The sequence below is a fragment of the Oncorhynchus masou genome, chromosome 25 (assembly GCF_036934945.1).
Source record: "Oncorhynchus masou masou isolate Uvic2021 chromosome 25, UVic_Omas_1.1, whole genome shotgun sequence".
NCBI classification, from domain to species: domain Eukaryota; kingdom Metazoa; phylum Chordata; class Actinopteri; order Salmoniformes; family Salmonidae; genus Oncorhynchus; species Oncorhynchus masou.
The window spans coordinates 48,469,074-48,488,390 of record NC_088236.1 but is presented as its reverse complement, the minus strand read 5'-3'; the positions used below and the strand labels follow the sequence as shown (position 1 = coordinate 48,488,390).

Sequence of the window (19,317 nt, the reverse complement as noted above, 5' to 3'; positions counted from 1 at the left end):
TTCAAGAGGCTTACCTGTTTGTGCCGTTCAATGTTCAGCACGTAAGACCTTTCATTGTACTGTGAACACACACACACTTACCTCCTGTGAGAGGAAGGGGATGACTTGTGCACAGATGGTATTGAGCCTCTTGGCAATCTCGGTCTGTTGGATAGAGTAGAGGATGGATGGATAAATATGGGCAATGTCAACAACAACCTGGAATAGCCGCACAACTACATTCAGCCGTGCACGGAGATCCAAAGGGATTCCCGATTGTATTCACAGCTAGTATGTTCAGGTCAACTCCACCTGGGGTGTAAGCATTAGTGCACTCCATAGCAAAACTTTTTGCAACAAGAAGGTTGTGCAATGAAAATTAGAGGACAAGTTCAGGCATGTCCCTCCCCGTTTCAGCCTGATTGCTTCCAAGTACACCATAGGTCAACTCCACCTGATATCCCCATGTATGTGAAGGAGAAGGCAGACATCTAACTGCTCATAGGAGCAACTGCTGCTATCGGTCACGACATGGGCTCAATGCACACAACACATATTAGTCAATATGGGTATGAATGACTCCATTCACACAATTAACTTGGGGGGGGCACATGCAGTTGTGCGCATACATACGTTCGAGTGCACCACAGACATACGTGTGCAAATAAGAGCATGTGAGTGGAGTTTAGCTGTTGGAAATCCAAGCAGTGAGGAAAAGCTGCTACTCCAAATTCGCTCCATCAATTTCAAAATTAAAAATCACAATTTAACCAACAATCTATTTTTGTGACTACTTGGACCTACCATTTGGCTTTGAAGTATTGAAACAAAACCATTTGATTTTAATGAAAAGTACTTTAATAAACATGAAAATGTGACAGTAAGAAGCGCTCATCATTTCAAATAGGCTACATGAAATTTAGCCTGAAATATTCCATGTGAAGTTTGAGGAATTTTGCTTAAAATTCTTCAAAAAAAGTTAGCTTATAACAGTGAACCATTTTTGTGGGATACACAAGGCAATTCTAGGTCTTAACATATTTTGGTTGAACTATCCCCAATTCAACAGAATTGCAACTCTCTGCATCTTCCACCACATGTGTGCAGCTGATTTTCAAGATCTTGTACACTAATGAGATTTTTGGTAATTGGTATTTTATTAGGATCCCAAATTAGCTGTTGCAAAAGCAGCAGCTACTCTTCCTGGGGTCCACACAAAACATAATACAGAACATCATTAGACAAGAACAGCTCAAGGACAGACCTACATACATTTTTAAAAAGGCACAAGTAGCCTACATATCAATGCATACACACACACTATCTAGATCAAATAGGCGTTGTGCCACGAGGTGTTGCTTTATCTGTTTTTTGATATCAGGTTTGCTGTTTATTTGAGCAATATTTGAGAGCAAGTTCCATGCAATAAGGGCTCTATATAATACTGTACGTTTCTGGAATTTGTTCTGGATTTGGGGACTATGAAAAGACCCCTGGTGGTATGTCTGGTGGGATAAGCGTGTGTGTAAGTTGACTATGCAAACAATTTGGGATTTAACAAATACATTATTTTTTGTTAATTAGTAAATTCACCTGTTTCCATACATGTTTAATTTTAAAACATGTATCTTACAAAGGAGTTGTTTAATCTAACTGCTTAACTATTTATCTGTACATGGAATTGTCTTTTTTCTACTCGTTTTTTCTAATCTTTACAGGAAAATGCCACGGGCACTATCTGATGTGTGGCGACATTTCATTGCAGCTAATGTAGAAGGAAAAGCTGTGTACATTTGCAAAAGCTGTGCCAAATCATATGTAAAGAATGCAACAAAGAAGCAGAATCATCTTGCCAAGTGTATAAAGTTCCATCAGCGCTCACAGCAAACAACCTCTGACAAAAGTCCCTCTACTTCTATTCAAGGTGAAAATTATGAAATCAGACACCTTATCGATAGCAACAGTTCATGGTTCTCCTGGATTCCGAAGTTTTTTTTACTTAATGGAGGAACGTAGTCAGAGAAATGGTGATGAATGTCTCGTTTGAGCTGTATATGCAACTGGTTCACCTCTGATGCCCACAGGCAACGTGTATTGGAAGGAGGTCGACAAATTAAATCGCAATGGGCGATTAATTAGGGCCGATTTCAAGTTTTCACAACAATCGGAAATTGGTATATTTGGGCTCCGATTTTTTTTATTTAAATGTTTATTTATATTTTTTAAATACCTTTATTTAACTAGGCAAATCAGTTAAGAACACATTCTTATTTTCAATGACGGCCTAGGAACGGTGGGTTAACTGCCCTGTTCAGGGGCAGAACGACAGATTTTCACCTTGTCAGCTCGGGGGATCCAATCTTGCAACCTTACAGTTAACTAGTCCAACGCAATAACGACCTGCCTCTCTCATTGCACTCCACAAGGAGCCTGTTATGCGAATGCAGTAAGCCAAGGTAAGTTGCTAGCTAGCTTTAAACTTATCTTATAAAAAAACAATCAATCATAATTACTAGTTAACTACACATGGTTGATGATATTACTAAATATTATCTACCGTGTCCTGCGTTGCATATAATCTGACTGAGCATACAAGCATACATGTATCTAAGTATCTGACTGGTAGACAGAAGCAGGAGGGTAAACATTCATTCAAACAGCACTTTCGTGCATATTGCCAGCAGCTCTTCGTTGTGTGTCAAGCATTGCGCTGTTTATGAATTCAAGCCTATCAACTCCCGAGATGAGGCTTGTGTAACCGAAGTGAAATCGCTAGCTAGTTAGCGAGCGCTAATTGTCGTTGTGTTGCTGGTTCGAGCCCAGGGAGGAGCGAGGAGAGGGACGGAAGCTATACTGTTACACTAGCAATACTAAAGTGCCTATAAGAACATCCAATAGTCAAAGGTTATTGAAATACAAATGGTATAGAGGGAAATAGTCCTATAATTCTTATAACTACAACCTAAAACTTCTTACCTCTACAAGAGCACAGACAAGCGACAACAGACACACCGGTCTCATTGCAGATGAGCTGAAGGCAGTCAACCATGACCTTGGACCACAGAAGGTATTTGCACTGGTGACAGACAATGCTGTGAACATGAAGGCTGCTTGGCCTAAAGTGGAGGAGTCCTACCCTCACATCACACTCATTGGTAGTGCTGCTCATGCATTGAATCTGCTCCACAATGACATCCTGGCACCTAAAACAAGGGATACACTCTACAAGAGAGCCAAAGAAATGATTAGGTATGTGAAGGGTCATCAAGGAATAGCAGCAATCTACCTCACCAAGCAAAGTGAAAAGAATAAGCGCACCACATTGAAGATGTCCAGCAACAACCGTTGGGGTGGTATTGTCATCATGTTTGACAGTCTCCTGGAGGGGAAGGAGTCTCTCCAAGAAATGGCCATATCACAGTCTGCAGATATGGACAGCCCCATCAATAGGATCCTACTGGATGATGTATTTTGGGAGAGAGTGGTAAGCAGCCTAAAACCTATAGCAATAGCCATTGCACGGATTGAGGAAGACAATGCCATCCTGTCTGATGTTCAGACTCTGCTTGCAGATGTAAGAGAAGAAATCCGTACTGCCCTGCCCACTTCACTGTGCTCCAAACAGAGGAAACTGCAGTTCTGAAATACATCAAAAAGCGTGAAGACATCTGCTTGAAGCTGATACACGCAGCAGCATACATGTTGGACCCCAAGTATGCCGGCAAGAGCATCCTGTCGGTTGCAGAGATCAACAAGGCCTATGGTGTGTCATCACTACCGTGTCTCGCCACCTTGGCCTGGATGAGGGCAAGGTTCTCGGCAGTCTGGTGAAGTACACTTCCAATATGGCAGTCATGCCAACATCTCATCAGCCACCTGGTGGAAGGGACTGTGGATCTGAGGGGACTGTTGCCTCCATCATCGTCCAAATCCCACCAACATCAGCCACCTCAGAGTGCAATTGGTCCTTGTTTGGGAACACACAAAGCAAAGCACGCAACAGGCTGACCAATACAAGGGTTGAGAAATTGGTCGCTATCCGGCCAAATTTTTGGCTTTTTGAGCCTGACAACGAGCTATCATCAACAAGGTTGGAAAGTGAGAGTGAAGATGAGGCCTCAGAGTCTGATGTTCAAGAGGTGGACAATGAGGAGGTCCAGGGAGAAGACATGGAAGCCTGAGAGGAAGACAACCAAAGCTTTAGTGTCTAGACTATCATTATGTTGAAAATACTTTAGGGAGATGCGATGGATCATTGGGGATCATTCAATATTCCCTTTCTTTTGTTGTTTGGTGAAATCATCCTATGTGAAGAGTTAACTAATTTAATTAAAGTTCAATTCGTAACTAAATTATTTTTTTATTTCTATTGGAGGGATTTAATCATTTGCAATCTCTACTTATTATAAGGTAAATGGTTTATGTTTCTGTCTCCACATGATATGGTAAATATATCCAATGCAAAAAACATCTACATTTAAATGGTATTAATTTGCATATATTTCCGTTAATTCCCGCCTCTGAATATATCCCAAAATATGCAACCCTACTGGGGACAATAAAAGGCCACTAAATGGTGCAGTTTTGTCACACAAATCAATGCCACAGATGTCTCAAGTTGAGAGAGCGTGCAATTGGCATGCTGTGACTGCAGCAATGTGCGCCAGAGCTGTTGCCAGAGCACTTAATAATGTTCATTTTTACAACACAAGCCACCTTCAACGTTGTTTGAGAGAATTTGGCAGTACGTCCAACTGACCTCACACCCGCAAACCATGTTAGAGGTTGACCGATTCAATCGGAATGGCCAATTAATTAGGGCCGATTTCAAGTTTTCATAACAATCGGAAATCTGTATTTTTGGGCGCCGATTTTTTATTTTATTTATACCTTTATTTAACTAGGCAAGTCAGTTAAGAACACATTCCTATTTTCAATGACGGCCTAGGAACAGGGGCAGAACGACAGATTTTTACCTTGTCAGCTTGGGGGATCCAATCCTGCAACCTTACAGTTAACTCGTCCAACGCTCTAACCACCTGCCTCTCATTGCACTCCACGAGGAGCCTGCCTGTTACGCGAATGGAGTAGAAGCCAAGGTAAGTTGGTAGCTAGCATTAAACTTATCTTATAAAAAACAACCAATCAATCATATTTACTAGTTATAGCATGTCCTGCGTTGCACGTAATCGATGCAATGCTGGGGGATGATTTAACAAACGCATTTGCAAAAAAAGCACAAATGTTGGACGACTGTACCTAACCATAAACACCAATGCCTTTCTTAAATTCAATACACAGAAATATCTATTTTTAAACCTGCATATTTAGCTAAAAGAAATCCAGGTTGGCAGGCAATATTAACCAGGTGAAATTGTGTAATTTCTCTTTGCACGCAGAGTCAGGGTATATGCAACAGTTTGGGCCGCCTGGCTCATTGCAAACTAATTTACCAGAATTTTACGTAATTATGACATAACATTGAAGGTTGTGCAATGTAACAAGAATATTTAAAATACCAAACAGTTCCGTATTTCACTGAAAGAATTAACGTTTTGTTTTCGAAATGATAGTTTCCGGATACGACCATATTAATGACCAAAGGCTCGTATTTCTGTCTGTTATTATGATAGAATTAAGTCTGATTTGATAAAGCAGTCGGACTGAGCGATGGTAGGCAGCAGCAGGCTCGTAAGCATTCATTGAAACAGCATGTGCATTTTGCCACCAGCTCTTCGCAAGCACAGCGCTGTTTATGACTTCAAGCCCATCAGCCTAATGGGCCTCGGCTTTTGTGGAGCGATGGGTAACGCTGCTTCGAGTGTGGCTGTTGTCGAGGTGTTCCTGGTTTGAGCCCAGGTAGGGGCGAGGAGAGGGACGGAAGCTATACTGTTACACTGGCAATACTATAGTGCCTATAAGAACATCTTCAGGTCTTTCAGCAGGACAATGATCCCGAACACACCACCCGGGCAACGAAGGAGTGGCTTTGTAAGAAGCATTTCAAAGTCCTGGAGTGGCCTAGCCAGTCGCCAGATCTCAACCCCGTAGTAAGTTTTTGGAGGGAGTTGAAAGGCCGTGTTGCCCAGCAGCAGCCCCGAAACATCACTGCTCTCGAGGAGATCTGCATGGAGGAATGGGCCAAAATACCAGCAACAGTGTGTGAACCTTGTGAAGACAGAAAATGTTTGACCTCTGTCATTGCAAACACAGGGTATATAACAAAGTATTGAGAAACTTTTGTTATTGACCAAATACTTATTTTCCACCATAATTTGCAAATAAATTCATTAAAAATCCTTCAATGTAATTTTCTGGATTTCTTTTTCTCATTTTGTCTGTCATAGTTGAAGTGTACCTATGATGAAAATTACAGGCCTCATCTTTAAGTGGGAGAACTTGCACAATTGGTGTCTGACTAAATACTTTTTTGCCCCACTGTAAATACAATTGTAAAGCATTTGCGTGTGTGACATACTAGTTTGGCATGAACGTCAAGCTTCAGGCTCATGCAATGGTGCCTGGAAAGAAGGCCAGCAGCGGAGAACACACTCTTGCCAGGCTCGGCAGGAGGCATACATTTTTTTTTTCTCTATTAGGTAGGCCTAAATGTTTTTAGCCAAAATAACCCTAGCAAAACAGAATGCTCCATGAAAGAGGTAATATATGTCAGGCCTATTGAGCCAAAATCAACAATAGCCTATTGAATAGATAATAGAACGAAAATGAAATCAACTTAAGAGATCAGATTTTTTATTTATACACACTAGCTACCCACCTCATTCCTTTCTGTTAGCAAGTGCACGTAAGTACACCATATATTTTCAGATTCACAATGACTCTTTTGTTGTGAACACTACATCACTGCACTCCCGCTCTTCCTCTTGGTGCTCCTCATCTTTGTAAGTCACCATGATTTTGCACCCAAGTGTTTTAACAGTTTCCTTATGAAAATATTTTGTGAATTCCATGACAGCAGCTAACGCTAGGGGATATTGCAGCACACAAGTAGCCTACAAATGCATGCTGGGACGGGTATGCCCTGAGCTCTACTGGAGCAGGCGAGAAGGACGATGCTCCAGCACTCCATTTAAAAATGGACACGCTCTGTTCCTAGCACCACTCCAGCTTTGCTCACATACTCTGGTGCAGACACAGACACACAAAGCAGTGAATCAAAGACTAGCCCCAGCCTTGCTATCATGTCAGCCTTAGATTAGGTTTCACCGTGTCTCACTCTTCTATTCTTCCACTCCCATCGGCGCTTAAAATAATCTCATCACTACTAATTTAATTTGGTCCCACTCTCATAACCATGGCCGGGCATCCGGCCCCCGGAGGTGACTGCGATTGGCTGGATATCCTATATCCCCACAGAGGGGGCAAATCAGATGATCCAGCTGAAATTACATATCGGCCAAACAAATTGATACGAGGCGGGCCAGGGTACAGGGGGAACTAGAGGAGCCTCCGAATGCAGTAATGGGATATTACTCAGACACATGCACACACTCGCACAGACACTCACGACGCAGACCATTTTCCTTTGAAAAGCTGGTGAGAAAAATGGAGTGCGGGCCATATGTATCAAGTTTGTCATTGCAGAAGTGACGACCTAGGATCAGGTCCCCCCTGTCCATGTAATTGTATTCATTGTGATCTAAAAGGCAAAACTGAGCCTAAAATCAGCATTCCTTCTCTGGGACGCTTGATACATACAGCCTCAAATCTCCATAAAATAAAAACACAGCTTTACCAGAAGAGGACTTGCCATCCCTGAGCCTGGTTCCTATCGGTTTCTTCCTAGGTTCCTGCCGTCTAGGGAGTTTTTTCTAGCCACTGCGCTTCTGCATTGCTTGCTCTTTGGGGTTTTATGCTAGGTATCTGTAAAGCACTGTGGCAACTGTTGATGTAAAAAGGGCTTTATAAAATACATTTGATGAATTGAGTTCCTCCAGCCAGTCTTCTAGCAGCCCAGCTATAGGCCATGTCCTCATGTGACACGCCCTCAGAAGCCCGGCCTGACAGGCTTATCATTAGCACACACACACACACACTGTAGGCAAGCTCCTTGAAACACACCAGACAACCTATAATACCTGGCTAGGCAATAAAATACCTGCCTCTCCCACTGTGCTTTCCCAGAATGTCTGAGGGGTATTCTTAGCCAGCAGATAGGTACTGCAGGCCAGGAATAGGCTGTGTCCAGTACACTCCCGCTAAGCTAAATAATATATATATATCCCATTTAGCAGACGCTTTTGTCCAAAGCGACTTACAAGTCGGCTGGGGCCACTACTTTTACATATGGGTGGCCCCAGCGGGAATCGAACCCACGACGCTTGGCGTTGCAAGCGCCATGCTCTACCGACTGAGCCACACAGGACCCTAAACACGCGGGAGGGAGCTCGTTACAGAGAAATTAAGCTTCCTGAAGCATTGAGCATTTCCAGTCAATTGTACTTGAGGCTTTGATCAACACAGTGTACAGTAGTTGTACCTGCTGGCCAAAATAATTTAGAGCAGCCAAATTATTATAGATGACGTCGCACCAGGGTAGCCTTTTTGCCTTCTACCAAACCAATCAGGTGGCTGTTCGACAAAAGAACGCTTCAATTGTCAGTGATTACATGCTTCTGATAAAGTGACAAGTATCTGCCCACTGCTTCGAAGTAAACTGCTTAGCGATTTCAATGCATGAATCGGATCACTGGCATCAAACGTAACATCACTAGAGGGAGCTAACGGGATTAATTAAGGGATGGTTAAGGAAATAATCATGTGACCCAGAGCTTTGGGCCAAAGTGGGTAAGTGTGATTTACCTGCCTGTGTCTTATCCAAACACACTCCAAAAGTCAAGACAGTATGGTGGTTATCACACATGCCAGAGGGTTACATTGAAAGGATCGCCTGTCGTCATTGAGTAGACTGACGCTCTCGCAGAGCATTCAACTAGGGTAGTAGGTGACAAAACAAACCACACATCCCAATCATGATGAGTTCTCAAGTCATAACCTAGGATATCAGTGATTGGAGGCCTTCAGGTCATAGGTCGGAGGGTGTGACCAGAGCAACAGGGCCTGCCAGGTGGCAGAGAAAGTGAGCCCTGCAGGGACGAGGAGGACATATGTTGAATTTCAGAACCACCCCACTCTCTTTAATATCAACTGCCCTTTATAACCAACTTCTCTGGTTTGAAATGGCCTGTGGCATCGATACGGGTCAGAAACATGAATTCCAGTGTCAAAATTGACTAAAGTGTAATTAGGATAATATGGGTCATAAACAGAGTTTGGTAAGTGACTGTCATGACTTAAGGGGTTGGTTTGGCTTACTTGAGTGCATTCAGGATGTATTCAGACCCCTTGACTTTTTCCACATTTCGTTACAGCTTTATTCTAAAATGGATAAAAATTTAAAAAAATTTCCTCATCAATCTACACACAATACCCCATCATTTCAAAGTGAACACGGGCTTAGAAATGTGCACATTTACTAAAAATAAAAAAAACAGAAATACCTTATTTACATAAGTATTCAGACTCTTTGCTATGAGACTCGAAATTCAGCTCCGATGCATCCTGTTGTTTCCATTGACCATCCTTGAGATGTTTCTACAACTTGATTGGAGTCCACCTGTGGTAAATTCAATTGATTGGACAAGATTTAGAAAAGGCACACATCTGTCTATACAAGAACCCGATGGTGACTCTGTCAGAGCTCCTCTGTGGAGATGGAAGAACCTTCTAAAAGGACAACCATCTCTGCAGCACTCCCCCAAAATCAGGCCTTTATGGTTGAGAGGCCAGACAGAAGCCACTCAGTAAAAGGCACATGACAGCACGCTTGGAGTTTGCTAAAAAGGCACCTAAAGGAGATTCTCCGGTCTGATGAAACCAAGATTAAACTCTTTGGCCTGAATGCCAAGCGTCACGTCTGGAGAAAACCTGGAACCATCCCTACGGTGAAACATGGGGGCAGCATGGGGAAGTTTTTCAGCGGCAGAGACCAGGAGACTAGTTAGGATCGAGGGAAAGATAAACTGAGCAAAAGTAGAGCGAGATACATGATGAAAACCTGCTCCAGAGCACTCAGGACCTCAGACTGGGGCGAAGGTTCACCTTCCAACAGGACAACGACCCTAAGCACACAGCCAAGACAACGCAGGAGTCGGAACAAGTGTCTGAATGTCCTTGAGTAGTCCATCCAACCTGACAGAGCTTTAGAGGATCTGCAGAGAAGAATGGGAGAAACTCGCTAAATACAGGTGTGCCAAGCTTGTAGGGTCATACCAAAGAAGACTCGAGGCGATGATCGCTGCCAAAGGTGCTTCAACAAAGTACTGAGTAAAAGGTCTGAATACTTATGTTTTACATTACACACACATTTGAGAAAACAAAAATCCTGTTTTTGCTTTGTCATTATGGGGTAGTGTAAGATTGATTAAATTGTTTTCCCCCCTCAATTTTAGAATAAGGCTGTAACGCAACAAAATATAAAAAGTGAAGGGGTCTGAATACACTGTACGTCAACAATTCATTCCCCCTTTTGCCTATTGTGACCCAGTGTTCTCTGTGAAAAGACTGGGCGAGCTGCCTTTACATGGCCTGGTGCCCTGTGCAGGTGGAGGACCAATGGAATGGTTGAAAATGAGCAAGTCATGCTCACCAAGGGCACCCGGTCACGCAAAACAAACCTGTCGACTGGAACCTCTTCACCAGACAAAACGTGTGATTAGTACTTGCCCTTTCTCAGGAAATAGCTACTCTATAGAAAATGGGATTCCATAAAGTTGATCAACAATCATGGGCATATGTCCAGGATATGGATTACATCCGACTAGTTTCTACTTGGGCTGTCAACTGTCAAACATGAGACTGGTGTGTTGGTAAGTAGCTAAGTTTTGTTGATTATTCATTAACAGCTACAGGCCATTATTTGATAGCCTATGATACTGTAATGAAACTAGCCAATCGATTTGGAGGTGGCGGGTCAGTCATGGTCTGGGGCAGTGTGTCACAGCATCATCGGACTGAGCTTGTTGTCATTGCAGGCAATCAACGCTGTGCGTTACAGGGAAGACATCCTCCTCCCACATATGGTACCCTTCCTGCAGGCTCATCCTGACATGACCCTCCAGCATGACAATACCACCAGCCATACTGCTCAGTCTGTGCGTGATTTCCTGCACGACACGAATGTCAGTGTTCTGCCATGGCCAGCGAAGAGCCCGGATCTCATTCCCATTGAGCACGTCTGGGACCTGTTGGATCGGAGGGTGAGGGCTCGGGCCATTCCCCCCAGAAATGTCCAGGAACTTGCAGGTGCCTTGGTGGAAGAGTGGGGTAACATCTCACAGCAAGAACTGGCAAAGTCCATGAGGAGGAGATGCACTGCAGTACTTAATGTAGTTGGTGGCCACACCAGATACTGACTGTTACTTTTGATTTTGACCCCCCCCCTTTGTTCATTGACACATTATTCAATTTCTGTTAGTCACATGTCTGTGGAACTTGTTCAGTTTATGTCTCAGTTGTTGAATCTTATGTTCATACAAATATTTACACATGTTAAGTTTGCTGTTGACAGTGAGAGGAGTTTACATAGCATCTCCTTAACATGTAATGTGAGAGGAAGCTAGCTAGCTCATCATCAAGCAAACCTGATGACGTTTGATGTGTGTTGCCAGCTTGCTTTCAATAATGGTGTAACTCAAATTGACTAGCTACAGTTTGCTGAGATTGAATGTCAAAGACACCCAAATCAAACTCTCGTTTACCTTCAGTCAAGGCCGCTACCATTTCTTAATAAGCAGTGCTGAAAAACAAGGTCAAATCAGGAAGTGCAGTCGCCCTTTAACTCTCAGGTACTGCTGGTTCTGTAGTTCACCCGAGGACTGGATAGGCTAAATTTCAACCTATCAGAGGGCAAGAAGGAGCTAGACCTAATACCATACCAGTTAATGGCGCTCCATTCAATTCCGTTAGGATCTACGTAAAGTCCCTAGGAGTGAGTTTAGAATTCAGCCCCAATACCTTTATTTGAGCAGGACAACGGGCCTGCTCTCAATTATCCTAAAACTCAAAACACCCAGGCAGCAGAGACAGGAGCTCCAAGCCACAGGAGGTTGGTGGCATCTTCATTGGGGAGGACGGGCTTGTGGTAATGGCTGGCGTGGAATAGATGGAATGGTATCAAATACATCATGGTTTTCATTAGAGGTCGACCGATTATGATTTTTCAGCGCCGATACCAATTATTGATGACCAAAAAAAAAGCTGATACCGATTAAAAATCAGCCAATTTTTTATTTATTTATAATAATGACAATTACAACAATACTGAATGAACACTTAATATAATACATCAATAAAATCAATTAAAATAATGCAAAAACAAAGTGTTGGAGAAGAAAGTAAAAGTGCAATATGTGCCATGTAAGAAAGCTGAAGTTTAAGTTCCTTGCTCAGAACATGAGAACATATGAAAACTGGTGGTTCCTTTTAACATGAGTCTTCAATACTCCCAGGTAAGAAGTTTTAGGTTGTAGTTATTATAAGAATGATATAACTATTTCTCTCTATACCATTTGTATTTCATTAACCTTTGACTATTGGATGTTCTTATAGGCACTTTAGTACTGCCAGTATTACAGTATAGCTTTCGTCCCACTCCTCGCTCCTACCTGGGCTCGAACCAGGAACACATCGACAACAGCCACCCTCGAAGCAGCGTCACCCATGCAGAGCAAGGGGAACAACCACTCCAAGTCTCAGAGCGAGTGACGTTTGAAACGCTATTAGCGCGCACCCCGCTAACTAGCTAGCCATTTCACATCGGTTACACCAGCCTAATCTCGGGAGTTGATAGGCTTGAAGTCATAAACAGCGCAATGCTTGAAGCACTGCGAAGAGCTGCTGGCAAAACGCACAAAAGTGCTGTTTGAATGAATGCTTACGAGCCTGCTGGTGCCTACCACCGCTCAGTCAGACTGCTCTAATAGGTACTTTAGTATTGCCAGCCTAATCTTGGGAATTGATAGGCTTGAAGTCATAAACAGCGCAATGCTTTGAAGCATTGCGAAGAGCTGCTGGCAAACGCAGTAAAGTGCTGTTTGAATGAATGCTTACGATCCTGCTGCTGCCTACCACCACCTCAGTCAGACTGCTCTATCAAATCATAGGCTTAATTATGATATAATAAACACACAGAAATACGAGCCTTAGGTCATTAATATGGTCGAGAAACTATCATCTCGAAAACAAGACGTTAATTCTTTCAGTGAAATACGGAACTGTTCGGTATTTTATCTAACGGGTGGCATCCATAAGTCTAAATATTCCTGTTACATTGCACAACCGTCAATGTTATGTCATAATTACGTAAAATTCTGGCAAATTAGGCGGCCCAAACTGTCGTATATACACTGACTCTGCGTGCAATGAACGCAAGAGAAGTGGCACAATTTCACCTGGTTAATATTGCCTGCTAACCTGGATTTCTTTTAGCTAAATATGCAGGTTTAAAAATATATACTTGTGTATTGATTTTAAGAAAGGCATTGATGTTTATGGTTATACCTAACCATACACACATTGGAGCAACAACAGCTTTTTCATGAATACGCACCGCATCGATTACATGCAACACAGGAAGCACTAGATAATATCATCAACCATGTGTAGTTAACTAGTGATTATGATTGATTTGATTGATTGTTTTTTATAAGATAAGTTTAGTGCTAGCTAGCAACTTACCTTAGCTTACTGCATTCGCGTAACAGACAGGCTCCTCGTGGAGTGCAATGTAATCAGGTGGTTAGAGCGTTGGACTAGTTAACTGTAAGGTTGCAAGATTGAATCCCCAGCTGACAAGGTAAAAATCTGTCGTTCTGCCCCTGAACAAGGCAGTTAACACACCGTTCCTAGGCCGTCATTGAAAATAAGAATGTGTTAACTGACTTAGTTAAATAAAGATTAAATCAAGGTGTACAAAAAATAATAATAATAATTAACAATAAATAAAATAAAAAAAATCAGCCAAATCTCTGTCCAAAAATACCGATTGTTATGAAAACTTGAACTTGACAACATTACGATTAATCGGTCGACCTCTAGTTTCCATTAGGGATGCACAATATATCGGTGAACTTATCGGAATCGGCCGATATTAGCCAAAAATGCCAATGTCGGCATCAGCCCGATATCTGGTTTAACGCCGATGTGCAAAACCGATATCAAAGCTGATGTGCATACCTGTATAATGTAGGTACATGAAGTAATGACGCAATGTAAAATTTAGCGCTACACGTGCAACACAGCATTCCTAACCTTACCCACAATATCTGCTGTGTGGATCGAGCAGTCAACAAGTTGAACAGTCATTTGAAAGAGTAAGAAAATTTCATCTAGAGAACTCAAAAGCTAAATTTAATTAAAATGCCAAGATAGTGGAATTCATTGCCCTTGACAATCAACAATTCTCTGTCGTAGGTGATCCTGGCTTTCGCAGACTGATCGAGCACCAGTACACACTACCAAGAGCGCTATTTTTCAGATGTTGCCCTACCAGAGTTACACAGTAATAGCAATCATTGCAAAAAATAAAAAATAATTAAAAGAATAAACATTTTAATACAATTACGTCACTGCTATTAGCCTCACGACTGACATTTGGACCAGCAATATCAGCCCCATGAGCATTTGGAATCTGACAGCACAGAGGGTCGCTGAGGATTTCGTACTGAAAAAAGTCGTATTGCATGCTCATGAATGTGCTGGTAGTCATACCGCTGCTGCCATTTCAATGGAATTTAAGAACATGAACACACTCACAAGCTCGATTCGAACAACTGACTCAAGAAATAAGCTCATCACCTGCAGATGTGATACCCACTGTCATGGCATTGAAACGACTGCGCAACAAAACCGCACGCAGGCTGTGAACAAGCGATTCGGTGGCACTCGCTTTACTGTGTCGCCACCATGCTCAATACAATGCTATGTACAAGGACCACTACTTCAATGCAGACAAAAAAAAACAGGGTTTATGTGAAATGCTACATACACAGCGGAACAAGATGGAAACCGACAGTGCGCACTGAGGAAGCGAGGCCATGGACAGACACAGCTAAAACTTCACTGCTTGACATGCATGATGAAATCCTGGTTCAGAATGAAATGACGGAACAACGAAACAGCACAGCAAGTAAGTGAAAGAAATAGGTTTTGATTATGTTTTACTGGTAATGGGGGACATACAATGACGGCCTACTCTGGCCAAACCTGGATGACGCTGGGCCAATTGTGGGCCGCCCTATGGGACTCCCAATCACGACCGGATGTGATACAGCCTGGATTCGAACCGGACTGTAGTGACGCCTCTTGCACTGAGATGCAGTGCCTTGGACCGCTGCGTCCATGTGTGTGTTAACTATTTAACTGTACTATTATGCTTAAAAAGGCTGCTAAAATTCTAAATATCAGTATCGTTTTTTTTTGGCAAGGAAAATATCAGCTATCGGACAAAAATGTCAGTTTAAATAGTTTCCATGCGTTTGATGCCATTCCATTTGCTCCGTTCCAGCCATTATTATGAGCCGTCCTCCTCTCAGCAGCTTCCACTGCTCCAAGGAGAGGCCACATTAGCCTGGAGCTGGAGTGGCCAGAGCAACAGGCTAAAGTGAGGAGGCAGTACGGATACATCACTCACAATACGCCCCTCTGGAGACAATGAGCAGAAACGGCATCTCCCTCACAATAGGAGGCATGCATTAGTATCAGAAAGAGAGAGGGGGAGAGACATAGAACCCACATAAATCCTCCCTCAGCAAACCACCCAGGCCAATCCACCTCCAATTTCCTCTGTCCTGACCAATCGATTTCTGTGGTAATTACTGGTAAATGCTATGAGCCAGAGTGCTCTGGTCCTGTGGGGCAAACTTGTGTGTGTGATATATGGGAGTGCTCCTTTGCATTTCCTGGATCAGGGAGTTCCGTGATTGATTCCTATGCCTTCCCCAGCCCAGCCTCTTCAATGCAATAAAACAGGCTACTCCCCCAGACAATACCAATCAATCAGAGTAATTCATCCTGCCTATGGGCTCGTATCACCGGGTCTAACTAGAGAGAAACAGAGCACCATCTATCATTGATAAACTCTGATAAAACACACTCCAGTTCCCTGGCAGGCTAAAAGCTCATTCCCTGGGTGAACCCACACACACACTATAGAGGAGAGAGAGAGAGAGAGAGAGAGAGAGAGAAGAGTGTGTGAGGCTTACCTGTTTGTGCATTTCAATGTTCAGCCCGTAAGACATTTCATAGTACTGTGGATGACAGAGTTGGAGTTACTAGGATTACAGTAAATTCCAATTTCCTACATCTCAATGTAGACTGCTTCTTGGCCATAAGAGAGACAAAACAACCTCAAAATGTGGTATTCAACTCAATAATGTACTGGAAATCATTGAGCACAGCATGTGAAAGACAATGTGTGTTTGTAAATGATGAGTGAGTGTGTCGTCCTGTTCATGTGTGTGTGAGCAACAATAAGAGTTAACCGTAAGCTTGCATGTACAATGTGGCAATTATATCTAGCCACACATTGACAGTGTTAACATCTACGAGTTGACTGGTTGAGAGTTGAACATAGATTGTGCTGATTGGACTCACCATAACATAATGCCTCTGCATCTCTGTCTTCTCACTGGCCAGCTTCTCACACTCCAATTTCAAACTGCCGAAGACAGGGACACAATCAAAACAAAGTAAGAGGCCTCAGATACCATCACCAATCCTGAGCACAACCAGAAAACATTCAAAAATCAGTTCAGATAAACATGGTCATCTAAACCTCTTGGAATCATGGAAGAGAAATATTTGTTTACACTTTTCCAGTAACAGAAGTTATAGGTCTAGGGCTATAGTAGCAGCAATATAGCCTACTGCCTGATACTGTGATCATGCAGGGCATTCCAGCTCACTGCTTTACCCCTCACTAGTCCCAAAGACAGCAACATGCAGTTGCACACATGGGGAATAAGAGGGGATTTATAATAATCTGACCTCAGACGCCACCCCTCTGGCTCAACAATTACATCTGCATGTCTTAGACCTATACAGTCTGAGCACGCAAAGTGACATCTTGGCCTCAGAGTATTTGTGTGTTGAACAGCCACTCACCTGTGGTACTGAGCTTGGAGAAACTGAAACTCCTCTTTGATGCGGTCCAGTGACTCTGGGATGGTGAATTTGAAAGGTTGGCCTGGGGCCTGGTGGGGTGTCTAAAAATAAGAACATTTAAATAAGAAAACACATCATTCAAAACCTGTGTTTCTGCATCTGATGAAGCATTTCAAATACTTTAGCTGTAGGCTAATTAGTAGTGAATTAAACAAAAAGCTATATGGCATTCGCTGCCATGTGCGATATACGTCTTGCCCTAATTACTGGGAGTGCATCATGATAAACTCATTACAGAAATGTTACATGCCGACAGCCGCTAAAGGCAATGACAAACAAAGGAACTTCGACCAACCCGCCATCGTGGGCATACAGAGCTATACAAATGCTAAAATGGTTCAACATGACAAATGAGTGCAGAGAATCTGCGGATGGGAAATGCGTTTCACTGGCCAACCTTACCGGGTGTCGACCCTGGGGATACATCGTTCTACCTCGGCAGATGCCCGGTTGCTGATAAACCCGTCTGCTAACAAAATAGGGACAGGCGCGAGGATGCTCCAGGTTACGATAAACTCATCCTAGCTCCTTCCGAGACTGTCCGTTAAATGCCACAAACAAGTCCGACCATTTGTCCTCATAGATCTCCCGTCAACTCTATCAGCGGTGCTCCGGTGAATGATGCATGTAAGAATCTCCTTTTCTCTCGCTGTAGGCTACTCCAGCATACGATCATGTATTAACCATAGAAGGGAGAAAAAGAACAGGTGAGGACAAAAAAAAGTATCCTACGAGTCCTCCTATTCATGTAGACCGTGTAATCCTGTCCACCCAGCAATATCCGAATAGCCCGAAACTCCAGTTCGTCAACAAGCCAAACCCACAACGCGGTCATGAGAAGCGTAGGCTGCTGAAACAAATCCACAGAAGTTAATTGCAATTTGACTTGCGGTGAATGCTTGGTATAAATTAATATTCGTTATCCGAAGAATAACCTGTATTCGAGTAAATGGGGGTGGGGGGTGTTGTGCAAGAAAGGTTTCGTAAATGTTTTGGTAATAACAACCCCCACTATACCAGCACAACAAAATATAATGTTAGCTTGCCTCAAAGGCAACTTTCTCACCCGGTTTCAGACGGAGGGAGTTCTATTAACCTGAGCCGCGGTGCACCGCTCTATGGTGAACGGGCAAACGCAGCGAGGAGCGCCTATCTCAAATCGAACCGCAATCTGTACCGCTTGGTCAAATTGTCAGCACAGAACGATCGTCCATAAAATACATGTTCGATTTTTTTAAACGAATTTTCATTAGGAAGGTAGATATAGCGTTTTTATCAAGCAAATCTTTACTACAAGTGCTTAATCTAGCCTAGGCTACTTCACTTTTGTTTTGAACCTATTTAGCCATGGGTTTTGGATGGGGAACCTGGCACACGCCCGGAGGTAGCCCAGTTCCATAACGAATGCAATCCCTTTTCACCCAGGTTCAAGCTCACCTCATGGGAAAAGCCAGTGCCAGATAATGGGAAAAGCCAGTGCTAGCTAACCAGAAAAGGAACCGCCCCCGAAAATTACTCAGGCCAATAGCCACAGGTCTTTTCACGTGGCAAAATGATGCGATTTGTAGAATCCACCAATAGATTTTCTATAAATGTATTCAAGCCTGGCGATTAGTTTGAGCAACACAGACACTAGCCAATCCCGAATGACTGATAGGTTTAGCAAGGAATGGCGCACAAAGCAGCTAGCTACTGAAGAGTGACAGATCGCAGCTATCAATCAAAGTAACGTGGTGCCGTTAAAGGTCATTAAATGCGCGATGACATCACGAATCCCCCATCAGACCAATTCCTTGAACGCCCTGCTATTTGAAGTTTGTAGTTGTGTCTTCACCAGGTGAATATACTGTAGCCATAATGGGAGGCTATACAGACACGCCTGGTTCCCAAATGGATGACGTATGTCACGCAGCTGAGAGTCATGTTTGGGGGCTTGGTGGTAACCAGTGATGACCCCTTCCTGTAGCCCGGTTGACAAAGTGAATTCGTTGACACGGCTGGGTTCCATGAGGGAAGCGAAAATAAACATAAACATTTACTTGGTGGGGATAAAAACAACAATAGTATAGAGGAACAAGTTGTGGTCTCAAGTTT

At 43.0% G+C, this 19,317-nt stretch overlaps 1 protein-coding gene across 3 annotated transcripts in view; it reads right to left on the bottom strand.

Annotated features, from left to right (window-relative positions):
* The window catches only part of LOC135514429 (transducin-like enhancer protein 1), a 36,443-nt gene extending 17,789 nt beyond the window's left edge, over positions 1-18,654 (bottom strand). For all 3 annotated transcript variants that reach the window (XM_064937924.1, XM_064937925.1, XM_064937927.1), the window contains exons 1-5: positions 17,626-18,654; positions 17,164-17,264; positions 16,654-16,717; positions 16,263-16,307; positions 82-144 (exon numbers count right to left, since the gene is read on the bottom strand). In XM_064937924.1, the coding sequence (XP_064793996.1) occupies positions 82-144; positions 16,263-16,307; positions 16,654-16,717; positions 17,164-17,264; positions 17,626-17,649 (297 nt within the window). In that variant the 5' untranslated portion in view covers positions 17,650-18,654. The remainder of the gene's footprint in view (positions 1-81; positions 145-16,262; positions 16,308-16,653; positions 16,718-17,163; positions 17,265-17,625) is intronic.
* Between the last annotated feature and the right edge of the window lie 663 nt (positions 18,655-19,317).